Source organism: Homarus americanus, unplaced genomic scaffold, assembly GCF_018991925.1.
Source record: "Homarus americanus isolate GMGI-L3 unplaced genomic scaffold, GMGI_Hamer_2.0 scaffold9293, whole genome shotgun sequence".
NCBI classification, from domain to species: domain Eukaryota; kingdom Metazoa; phylum Arthropoda; class Malacostraca; order Decapoda; family Nephropidae; genus Homarus; species Homarus americanus.
In genome coordinates, this window is record NW_024753552.1 from 54,076 (window position 1) to 67,102 (window position 13,027).

Genomic DNA, 13,027 nt, shown 5'->3' on the forward strand with positions numbered 1-13,027 from the left:
TGCCAAATAATCCCTGAATTTATCCACTACTGCCCATTTGAGTGCTAACATCTCTAACTTATGAGAACTATAGTTGTTCATGTTACGTTCTGATTTCCTCAGGCCCCGACTTGCATAGCACACCGGATGCAACCTGCCATCCTTCCGTTGGGACAGCACCGCACCTAGCCCACTAAAACTTGCATCTCTCTCTAATATAAACTCCTGAGTGAAATCTGGGCAAGCCAACACCGGTGTCTGCGTCACCCTGTCTTTCAGTTTCTCAAAAGCCTGCTGCTGTTCCTCTCCCCACTCACTATCTACCCGATCCTTAGATTTCCCATGCATCAACGCATGAAGTGGAGCAGCTATTTGGGCAAACCCTTTAACAAATTTCCTATAAAATGATGTGAACCCTACAGAAGACCGCACATCTTTCACCGTCTGAGGGACTGGCCAATCTCTTACTACCCTAATCTTCTCAGGATCAGCTGTGATGCCTTCAGCTGACACCTGATATCCTAAATAACTTACTTTTGAAGCCATTATTTCACACTTTTTAGGTTTAAATCTTAAGTTATTCTCCCTCATCCTGCAAAATAATTCCCTCAATCGGACTATATGCTGATCTATTGTACTTGAAAACACCATCACATCATCAAGGTATACAAGCAACGAGGAGAAAATCTTGTCCCCTAAAATCCGCTCCATGTATCTCTGAAAGGTTCCCAGACTATTTGACAATCCCATAGGCAGTCGCCTGTACTCAAAGTGTCCGAAGCTTGTGCTGAAGGCAGTCTTTGGACGGTCTGAAGGTTTTACTTCTATCTGGTGATATCCCGCCGCCAGATCAAACGTTGAGAAAAACTGGGCCCCCATCAGAGATTCTAGAGTTTCATTTATCCTAGGCAGAGGAAACGCATCGCGTACCGTGACCTTATTTAAGTCACGATAGTCAATGCACAACCTCAGCGTCCCGTCCTTTTTCCTCACTACTACAATGGCGGCAGAGTACGGACTCTCACTATGCTGAATTACTCCCTGATCTAACAGCTGGCTAATGTGCTGCTTCACCTCTGGTACCTGGTTTGGAGGGATCCTCCGGTATGGCACCCTAACTGGCCTGTCTGTAGTCACTGAACCCCAATAGCCTTTCCTATGGGCTGGCCCACCCCTTCAGAAATATCACTAAACTCTTCTATTAAACCCCTAACTGCACGCTCTTGTTCCTCATTCATTTCCTCCGTGTGCACTTTGACCTCCGTACGGGCATCCGGTTGAACTGTCCTCACATACACCTCCTCACTGATGTCTGCCTCAACTTCCGTCCCAGAAGCCACTTTCCCAATCCGCCAATTGCCCCTCAAGTTCTTACGACGATCAGACAGATTTGCCACCAACTCCTGGGTCATGCCTCTCACCACTCTTACAGCTGTCGGCAACACTATCACACCCTCAGGCATCCAACCTCCATCCTCCATTGTTAGAGGTTCAATCACTACTTCTTTGTTAGCTACCTGGCTTAATGAGGGAACACATACTGACAGCAACCGAGTACTCCGGGGAGGAATGGTTGGGCTTTTCTTCCTCTCTGTCATACAATACCCCAGGCTGATGGCCTCTATTGCACATAACTGCCTAACCTCATGCAAGCAATTTTCCCACTGAGCGGTGCTCCTGGCTTCCCTGCACAAGTGATACATGTGCGGCCAGATCTCCGCAACCTCCCCCAGCACATTCATCCCCAACAACCCAACATGCGATTGCCCCTTACCCTGGGTCTCAATCCCTGGACAAACCAACATCCCCACATCAGTGACTTCCACCCCACATACGACCATAGTGACCCGAATACACCCCACACACGGCACTGGAAACCCTGACGCCCTTTTACCCTTATTCGAGTGGGCTGTAACACCACGCCTGCAGGCTCCAGCTCCCGACGGTAGAAGAGTTCATCAATTAACGACACTTCTGCCCCAGTATCTGCTAAACCCCACATTTCAGGACCTGCTAACAGCACCGAAACCTTAGGACACTCTGCTTTCAGCCTTAAGGTACCTTCTGTCGTGATTAAATTTGTCATGCGGACCACGCTTGACCACGGGTCCGCTCTCTCTTGGTTCATAACATCGCCGGTGGAATCTATTGGTGAGGCCAGGAACGGTTGGCGGGGACTAGATGGCCTTGACCATTTCCCGACCGCCAGTTCCGATTGTTATTTCTAATTCGATACTGGCCATTGGCCACGTATCCCCTTGGGACACACTCTCCTGGTCCGGACCTGTTCGTGCAATTGAAACTGAGGTGGCCCTTTTGTCCACACGCATAGCACATCGGGAGAATCGAGCCTCCAGCCTGCGGTTCGTTCTCTCTTCCCTTAGTCAGCGGTACCTCCTTCAAAGCCGCTCGTTTTTGTTCCGCCTCTCTCAGCCCCGTGATCCACTCGTCTAGACTATGGTGAGGATACTTCTGGATCTCCTCCAATAACCACATACGGCTTTGTTCCTCCTTGAGCCCCCGAGTGATCGCATCTCCCAACAGGGCCTTATCATATTTATGTCCATGGTGGTTCAACTCATCGTTTAAATCGAGCATAGCATCATAATATTCAAGAAGCGTTTCGTTGCTCCGTTGTTTCCGATTCATCACCTGAATGGCGTCGTACGTGGCCGTCTGCCCGCCGTATTGCTGCTTCAAATAACAAGTTAATTCATCTACGGTTTCCCAGTCTCTGCGTGCATTGTATACGCGATCTGCCGCAGACCCTGCAAGATGCCTTATTATGAATTGGATTCGACTGACTTCGTCTCCGTGTAGCAGCTTGAGGGTTCGGTCAGCCTCTCTTAACCACTTCCCTACCTCTACTCCTGGCCTACCGTCGAACTTAGACATGGTCAACCCGGCCCCGAGACTAGTTCCCTCTCTACCATTGTGTCTCCTCATCTCCTACATTGTCTCATCGTGCTGTATTTGATACTGTGTCTTTACCCTATCTAGTGCATCCCTCAACTGAGCTAGGTGCTGTTGATGTTCCTTCTCTAACTGTTGCAATGTATTGCTTTACCGTCATTTTTGTCAGGGTTTATACACTCTCCTAGGATTTCATCAAACTCATCACTTAACTCTTTTTCTACTTCATTACCAATATCCAAGACTTTGAAACAGTGATTAGTTATATAAGGTTCTACTGCCAGCTATCTGTCATTGAAAGGTGTACCTTTATCATTTTTTTGTCTAAGACCAATATTTCTTGACAAGCAGTCAAAATTATCATTAGTTGTGATAGCTTGTCAGAAATTAGTTAAACGTCTTTTCCCAGGAGTAACTACTTGGGCCTGAACTTAAAATTCACAGCATTTGGCTGGTCGTAGGTTCCATGTATCTGTCTTATGCACCCAAACAAATGCTCCAGACAATCTTGATTTAATTTTCTAGTTCGAATGAATTAAAGATAAAAAACTTCTGGGGCATTTTGTACAACCCTATAAGTGACCGATATGATAATATTACTCCTTTCTGAAACTTGTAAAGGCCTATCAACAGTGAGTTTTTTACCCTCATTGTTGTCACTACTTCAATCATTCTGTGCAGAACATTTAATTGGTCACATAAATTAATTCCAAATGCATTAAGTGATTGATGTTCACAAAATTTATGAGAAGAATTAATAATGTCAAACCATTCGTCCACCAGATTATGAAGTCAGCAGTTTCTTCCCAATTTCTACTCTCTAGTAGTCCTCTTTCTCCAAGATATTTCAGTGAGCTAGAACATGTTTTTGACAACAATTGGACTGCATATTTAACCCGCTGTCGTTGCGGGCCCATACATTTAAATGCATTTCACTTAGTTTGTATGCTAAACCATACTGTCTTACTTGCTGACCTCATTTCCCGATTAGAGGAATCAGACATAAAGCTTCCATCCTTTAGGTAAAATCCTGAATCGTGAAAATTATTCCTAATTAATTTAATAAAATGTGGCACGTCTGCAAACACAAATATATCCCGATCAGCGCTCGGGTTTTGGAAAGATATTTCTTTCCTTCCACGGGATCAATGTCAAATTCTTCCCACAGCATCCAAAGGTTCTTGGACCCTAAGTCAGTTTGACTCGCACACAGTCAGGTCAGGGAAGGATGTTTATGGTTTGAGTCACACATAGTCAGGTCAGAGAAGGAAGGATATGGTTCAGGTGAATAAAGATGCAACAGCAAGACAGATAAGAGGGGAATACTGAACATCATTCAGGTGGACTAGAAGGTGAGTGAGCGCCGGGTGGCATATTGGTAGGTGATGGGACAGTGAGTCTTGGCAGCCGTCTCGTAGATACTGTTGCTTCCTTTCCGCACCACTTCATCGACACTGAGCTTGTTCCACACGTGTAGGGAGAAATTCTCCTTAAAATCCTGTAAATAGTACACCAAACACTGTACATTACTTGAGGACACACGCACAGAAAGGAGCAGCAAAACACAAAATTGGTGAGAAGTACATTTGTGAGGCATCTTTATTTACCCTTTCTTATATGACCAAACTTATATTAATAGTGAAATCAGAAGATAAAACAAATATTTAATGTAAATATCCCAGAGGTTAATTTTTAAGTTTAATCAACAACAAATGGTAATAAGCGGTATGTTTTTATGAAAGTTATAAAAGATCTAAGGAAGGCTCAACTCCAGCTATGATACAATGATATGAGTTATATAGGATGTCACCTTGATTGGTGAGTTCTGAGGTGACTCGAGAGGCCGATACGGGACCGGCAGAGCCGTCCACAGATGTTGCACATGTGGAGGACAACATCTAGTGAGCTTGTGTGACTCGGTTTTCAGTTGAGCAAACTCGAAGGTTTGACACCTTCTCGTGTGGTGCTCTTCCAACCGTTACGGCGTGCAGTAATCGTCTCCCAGGTAAGGGGGTCGATTTAGCACTTTTCCAGGTTTGTCATAAGATTATCCTTATACCTTTTCAGTTGCACGCCAGCGTTACGTTTACTATTCGTTAGGTGGCTGTAAAGAGGCTGTTCTGGCAGTCTACTGTCGTCTATGTGTGAAACATGGCCAGTCCAGCGTAGTTGTTCATGGATAATGGTAGCCTCGAGGTTCCCACAATTGGTATCAGCGAGAATACCGGCATTCGTTTTCTTGTCTTCCCAGCGAACTCGGAGGATGGAACATAGACTACGTTGGTGAAAATTTCAAGTGCCTTGAGGTGCCTCCTCTATATGACCCATGTCTCGCTGCCATGCAGCAAGGCGGGTAGGACCACTGCTCGATGTACATGCTGCTCTTTACATAATTTTATTTCCCTACAGCTGAAGACATGGGGACGGAGTCTGCCAAAGGCTTGAGATGCACATCTGATCCGATGTTTAATCACTTCATCAACATCTGCGGTGGTGGACAGGTGGGAGCCGAGATACTGAAAGTGAGTAACATTAGAGAGGGTAGTATCGTCAAGCTGGGTGGATGGTGGAGGTGTAGCTGAACCAGGGGCAGGCTGAAAGAGAATCTGAGTTTCATGTGCATTCACCCCCAAAGCCGAAATGTGCATAGGAATCTGTGTAGGTGTTCAGAATCTCCTGTAGGTCACGTTCAGTGTGAGCGTCCAACACTTTTATTCTTGCCCTGAGTCGTCTTTTGTTGAAAAGTCCCTTCATCCGGTACTGGGTGTCCACCCCGCTGGCTAAATTGGCACTGGCACGAGTAACGAAGGCAGCCAAGAAAATGGAAAAGAGAGTTGGTAAAAGTACACATCCTTGTTTAACCCCTGTTTGGATGTGGAAGAACCCCGACTTGGTGCCATTGTGTGGGACACTGCTGTTCATGTCATCGTGCAGTTACCTCACAATGGCAATGAATTTTGGTGGGCAACCAAAACGACTGAGGGCTTTCCTTCTTGACTGAGTCAAAGGATTAGTAAGGTTAATGAAGGCCATGAGATTCTGAGAGGAATTTTTCCGCCTCAGGAACAAGTCTGTTTTGGAGGAATTGGCCAATAATCTTGCCAGCTATGGACAGCAGTGAGGTCCTGCGGTAGTTGCCACAGTTTGACCGGTCTCTCTAATTCTTGGGGATTTCCTCCTTTTCCCATATATTCTCCAGGAAAGAGTGGACACGGCTGATAAGCAGAGGTCCTGCTGCTTATTTACCTCGGCTGGGATTCCATCAGGCCCTCTGGCTTTGTCGTTTTTCATCCGTTTGATGGCAGTAGCTACCTCATCCAGGGATGAGGTGGGTCAGCTCTGGGTGCTGAGGGACCTGCTGGGTGGACAGGACAATCAAATCAGTGTTTTGGTTGAGCAGCGAATGGTAGTGCTCTTTCCAGCACTGAAGGATGCCGTCTTCGTCTTTAAATAGGGAGCTACCATGGGATAAGAGGGGACCACTCCATGAGTAGTTAGGCCATATATTGTTTATGAAGAATTGAATAATTCATGCTTCTACAAATTTTTGCGTTTCACACGCTATATTTTTGCACCATTCGTTCATAAGTTTGCGAAGTTGGCGCTGGGCTGCCACTTTCTCCTTGTGCAAGGTATCAGCTTTGGTCCGATACTGAAGGTTGTTCTACCAGTCAGTTAGAGCAGCATGTTTATTATCCACGAGTACGTTGATTTCTGGCTCATTTTCATTAAACCATTCCTGGTGTATTCTTTTGATCTGGCCGAGCATTTTCTGGAGTCTTGTTGCCTTCGCCATTTTGGGACGACGTGAAGAGAGAGTTTGGCTCTAACGAGCCGATGATCTGTATCACAGTGGTCTGAGCAACGCATAGCTCGGGTGATGAGGAAATATTGGCAATCTCTTTCTCTTACAATGATGTAATCATGAGATGCCAATGTTAGGATCAAGAGTGTTGCCAAGCAAGAACCTTTGAACTTGTCGGTCTGCTTAAACAAGGTGTTGGTGATAGTAAGGTTGTGTTCTCCTTATAGTTCACTGCCATATGTCAGCATCTCTGCCAACATTGGAGGGGTTAGCAATCGGCTAAAGTCGGCATAAAAGTCCTTCTTGGAGTCATCCTCTGCATCCAGTGTTGGGGCGTATGCTCTGATGAGGGATGACGTGAGAGATTTAGTGGGATTCAGAGCGTCATGAAGCGCTCGTTGATCCCAGCAGGCAATTTAGTTTACCTAGGTAGGATGTACTGGCGAATGGCAAAGCCAAATCCATACTCGTAAATGCGGTTTCTCTCCGCAACAGGTTTACACTTCCAGAAGAAGGTATGGCAGGACTCCCGTTCTGTGAGTCGACCCTTGTCTGCGAGCCGGGACTCACTATTGGCTGCTTTGTCGATATTATACCTAGCCAGCTCTTTTACCACAAGGGCAGTTCTTCTTCGAGGACGCTCATTTGTGCCAGTGCTTAGAGGGGTCCTGGCATTCCATGCAGCGACCATAAGAGGTTGTATAGTATTTTTTCTCTGATCTGTGATTATAATTTTGTTTTCAACCGCGTAAAGATGATCTTACTGGGAGCGGTTGCCCAGTCAGGTTGTTTTTTTAGGCAAACTATGTTTAGGGCACCTTTTCTAGTCCCTTTCCCATGTGGGGTGAGCAGAGAGGCTGCTCAGTCGCACAAACAGGACCGGAGTGCATAAACGACCACCTTATCTGTGACGCCCATGTGCAGAGTTGTCACTAGAGACTCACGGCAGTCATCTCTGCCTGTACCCGTCGCCACTCGTCTGTCGCAATAGGACTTTTGAGGATATAAGGGTTTTGTTGATGATGAGAGGTATGATGAACTAGATGATGGCTGTGCATGATTTGATTTATGTGGTGAGGCAGGAGCGCAGGCTGCAACCACACATCTTGGCTCTCCCTTTTTCAGATCCAATGGTGCAGGTAGTTGTAACGACTGGGGAGAGGGAGAGTTACAATGGACCGCTTTAGTAGCCTGTTCATCTTGCATTGTCTTCATCCGCCTGTCTATTCGTTGGGTTCCCATGTTGGTCACCTCTTCCGCCTATTCAGCCGCTGGGGTCTTGCTGGAGCTCTGTAAGCATGTCTGTCTGATGCGGGGCTCCACGGCAGATTTTTCGTTCGGGGTTTACTCACGTAACCTTATACCTACCAAGGTTTATCTGCAAGGCAGCGAGGCAGTGGTTGGTAGGCACCAGGGCGTGTCCACATGCCGGTAGACCTATGCGCCATCCCTCTGGGGCCCACTGCTACTCCGAGATCCTCTGCTGCTCTAGTCTGGGGCCGCGAGGCACCCAGTTACCGTGTGTTACCGCGAGGAGGCACAGCAGGAGTCTTAATGGTGAAGAGGCTGTGTAGTGGCAGGGGAAGACTTACGTAAGATTGCTTCCCTGTTCACAACGAGGGCTAGCCAGAGGCGGTAGTTGAAAGCAAGAGGAAGCAAGCAGTGCCTGCACCTTAACATTAACATAATGCTGCCACACTAAACGCATTATATATCACACACACACACACACACACACATGCACACTCACCTCAGTGAAGTTCTTCCCCTTCCCGGGCTCCATATATTTCTTGTAGTTCTGCCAAATTATAGGATAAAACTGCTTTGGTGGGAGAAGTGATACGTCACCGCATGTCAAGGGAAGCTTAGGATGTAGTTTTCTTAAATCCTTGACCTTACACTCCGCCTTCAGGACCTCGGACAAGGATTTTGGACCCATACTTCCCCAAACGCCCGGCTGCAAGACATTAGTGCAGGATTAAACTTAATGGAAACCGACTTTAACTTTAATTTGTTAAAAAGGCTGCTGAAATTATGTACATGGAATTGAATTGAATTGAATTGAATTGAAACAGTTTATTTAGCCAGAAAAACACAGATACAGAGTGGAAAATAATAACAATATTAACATGGCTGAGCCAGTTGAGAACCTGAGCTCTCTTGTAGGCACCTGATATATACTGTACATTTATCTCACGGAAGTATTATGTCTAGTTGGCACTTATGTTTATTGCAATGGTAATTACTTATCCATTTACATGATAATTTCCGATAAAACGGTTTTGATGGTTCAATAAAAGCAGGTACTGAAATATAGTAGGTATTACAAGAAATATTAATACTTAGACAATAAATATTTTTTTAAGAGATGATTTAAAGGAAGGGAGCGTAGTCTATGTTGGGATGGGTGGGGGTAAGTTGTTCCACACCTTCACACCGCAATATTTTATGGAGGTTTGGGACTGAGAGGAGCACATGAGAGGTGGTCTTAGTAGCTCTGGATGCCTTAAGTTGTATCTCTGATTATTCCGGAACTGGAAATAATTATTGTCAAGCAAGTGATTGATCGATTTGTAAACAAAGAGGGCACAGCAGTAAGTGTTAATATCTTCGAATTATAATATTTTTAATATAGCAAATTTTTCGTTTGTGTGATCTGTTTTTTTTTCAAGTAGGTCATTGTCCGTACAACTCTCTTTTATGCAGTAACCAGAGATTGTGTTTTTGAAGAGCCAGAGGCCCCCCCATAGTGTGTGACAGTGTATCAAGTGTTGGTAAACAAGATCATGATAGATTTCTTTCACTGCTGTGAGAGTGAGTGACTGTCGAGTGTGATACATTATACTGCACTGTTTATTGACTTTACTGTGAATGGTTTGTATGTGATTTCTCCAGTTAAGTTTCTCCGAGGAATTTAGTATTTTGTTCGCGTTTGAGGACTATATTACCAAGGTACAGGGGGTCCAAGTCTGGGGGTAAGTTTTTCCTTCTGTGAAAGATCGTGTAGTGGGTTTTCTCAAGGTTTAAGGTCAGTTTATTCCGTATTACCCAGGTCCTGACTTTAGTCAATTCAGTGTTCATAAAACAAGTTGTATTTTATGAGTGTGCGGGTGTGGATTATGTCGTTTATGTACAACAAAAACAGTACTGGACCGAGAATGGAACCTTGGAGGACGCCATACAAGATTGGCGAGGAGTCAGATTGGTGATTATTATAGCAGACATACTGCATCCTCTTGGACAGATACGAGGTAAACCAATTGTGGGACAGGCCCCTAACGCCGTAATGTTCAAGCTTTGAAAGGAGGATGATATGGTCGACAGTATCGAAGGCGTTAGAGAGGTCCAAGAATATACTGACTGTGAACTGACTGTCATCAAAGGAATTTAAGATGTCATTAGTAAAGAATAGCAGCGCACTCTCAGTCGACCTTCTAGCTCTAATTCCAAACTGGGAGTCTGTAAAGATGTCATTGGCATTGCAAAAGGAATTTAGTCTATTACATGCTAGCTTTTCCTGTATCTTACTCAAGGCTGGGAGGACTGATATGGGGCGGTAATTCTTGAAGAGACCTTTGTTACCAGATTTTTTATATGCTGGGTGAACTTTTGCAATTTTCAATTTATCCGGAAAGACACCACTAGTGAAGGAGGAGTTACAAATGTGTAGGAGAACAGGTAGTAATAAGTGGGCCACTTTCTTAATGATGCTCATTGGTATATTGTCTTGGCCTGCTGCTGCATCTTTGGACATTTTTATGATGACCAGTAATTCATCTGCTGTGACAGGGGATAAGAACGGCTCATTTAGCTGTCTGTTTTGCAGGTAGGCTCTAAATTCCTCATGGTGATCAGGGATGCTCTCTGCAAGATTTTTGCCAACATATTAAAATATTCATTGAAGTGATTGGCAATGAGGGAGTGTTCCGTTATAACTGAATCATTTATCATAAAAGCTGAGTGGGGGGCCGAAGGCTGAGTGTTCCTGTTCTGAATAGAATTTATGACATACCAGGTTTTCTTACAGTCACCTGATGCTGACTGGAGCTTGTTTGTATAATAGTTACGTCTGGCATTTCTAACTGCTTGAGTTACTCTATTTCTGATACTTTGGTAAGCATCACCGAAAGTTATGGGTCTTTTTTGCAAATTTCCTTTGGAGTTTGTGTTTTTCTTTTATCATTATCTTAATTTCGCTTGTGATATAGGGTTTGGAAATGGATTCAGTTTTCACTGACTTAGTCTTGAGCGGGAAGCATTTATCAAAGCAAGCATTGAAGATGCAAGAGAAGTTGCAGCTGTTCACGTTAGGGTTGTCGGAGGCATAGACAAGATCCCAGTTAGCATTCATTAGGTTGTTTTCAAAAAGGAGCATGTTGTCGGTGCAGTAGTCTCTGTATTGTATTGAGACTCTACTAGGCCTTTCAGGTCTTGTGGCTGTTTTATACAAGGCAAAAACTGAGAAGTGATCTGAGATATTGTTATAAATAATTCCACTTGCAAGATTGTTAGGAGTGTTGTTAGTCCCGATATGATCTATCACAGTGGTAGAGGTGGCAGTTACTCTAGTGGGTTTGGTTATAGTGTTGAAGAAGAGTTTACAATGACAGGTAGCAAGAAGGTCTAATACTGGGGTGTCGGTTTCTCATTTTAAAAGATCAAGGTTGAAATCTCATGTAATGTAGCAAAATTTCCTCTCTGAGCTTATGATAGAGATAAGCTCGGAAAATTTATCAAGAAAATTCGTTACATTAGTGTGGGGTCTTCTGTCGATTATTCCTACTAGGATATTTCGTGTGTCGTTACGTAATTCAATGAAAACACTCTCCATGTACTCCTCTTGTACCTCTAAATCATCTCTTACAGAAGTGTTATACTTGATATCAACATATAGTGCGATACCACCACTGTGTCGTGACGTGTTGACGCAGTGTCTATTATAATTAGGAATGTTATACAAATGGTCAATATCGTTAGTGAGTTTGGTTTCACAGAACCCAAGTACATCAAATTTGTTGGCAATAGAAGATAAACACTGACATTAAAAGGTATCTAGATGAAGGGGAATACTGCTGATGTTATGGCTAATCAAGGAGAAGAAATGAGGTAGTAGGAGACTAGAACTAAACTCGGGGGAGTTAGGAAAGTAATAGTTACAGTTGGGGTTGGTGTAACCCAGTGAGTTTTGTAGAAAGGCATCAGGATCGATATGAGGGAGTATTGTGTCGACACCATGGGTAAAGGGGATGTAACACATACTATCTAGCACATCTAAGGGAATGACACTAGCATCATCATTGTGGGAACATTGCTACTGATTAAGGAACAGCAAAATTTCAGGGTCACTGAGGTGTGAAAAAGGAAGATCTATGAAAATTATAATAGTGGGGGTTAACGTACTCACAAATGCTACAACCAACATGACATAGACTAACGCATAGGTCGGAAGCGTGGACACTTTCAGCAAACACCAGAAAGAGGTTAGAGGCCTTAGAAATGTAGTGTTATAGGTGAATGCGAAAAATAAGCTACACTGACAAAAAAAAAACTCAAGAGAAATACTTGAAATGTACAGAAAAAGAAAAATGAGATACTTTGGTCATATAATTAGGAATGAGGGAATAATAAAAGAAATATTAAAGAGCAAAGTTGAGGGTAGGAGGGCCAGGAGGAGACAGAGACTGGGGTGGGTGAATGAAGTAAACAACTGGGTCCCCAGAGAGATACAAAACCTTAGAGGATTGATAAAAACAGCCTGAGAACGATTAGGTGAAGGACTGTGGTCACCAACCCTCAGATATAAGGACGGTCCTCTGATTAATTGATTGAGACTGCAGCAAAAATGAAACACAAAGATATGACTACCCGTTATATACAGTGATGATACAACACACTGTATACTAAGCCTTCGGTACACAAGGAGGTAGCATGGCCGGTACTGCACTCCACCGCCTTCACTTTTCTAGGTTGTAAACTTAGGTACCCATTCACAGCTGGGTGAACTGAGAGTACCCGGCGATCGTATCACCGGCCCCTGTATAAATACAGTAGGAAAATATTGTTTTCGATGTGAGGTACAAGGCTATACTGTAGTAATGCATTGATAATACAGATATGCATTAACGTCGAACCTCTCTCAAACACACACACACACTCACACACACATTCACACACACACACAGTGACATAAGATCTCTGATAGATTACCACGCACCAGCCCTGGTCCTTCGTGACGGGAAAGGCGTTGACAAGCTCGAGAAAATGCAAAATAAAGCCCTCAGAATTATCCTAGGATGTCCCATGAGCACTAAAGTACTTAATATGAGGAAA

General features: G+C 44.1%; 1 protein-coding gene across 1 annotated transcript in view; it reads right to left on the reverse strand.

The window, feature by feature from the left end:
- Positions 1-2,957: 2,957 nt before the first annotated feature.
- LOC121855370 (lactosylceramide 4-alpha-galactosyltransferase-like) overlaps positions 2,958-13,027 on the reverse strand; it is a 53,435-nt gene continuing 43,365 nt past the window's right edge. The window contains exons 6-7 of the mRNA XM_042350262.1: positions 8,448-8,654; positions 2,958-4,390 (exon numbers count right to left, since the gene is read on the reverse strand). Coding sequence (XP_042206196.1) covers positions 4,238-4,390; positions 8,448-8,654 — 360 coding nt within the window. The 3' untranslated portion in view covers positions 2,958-4,237. The remainder of the gene's footprint in view (positions 4,391-8,447; positions 8,655-13,027) is intronic.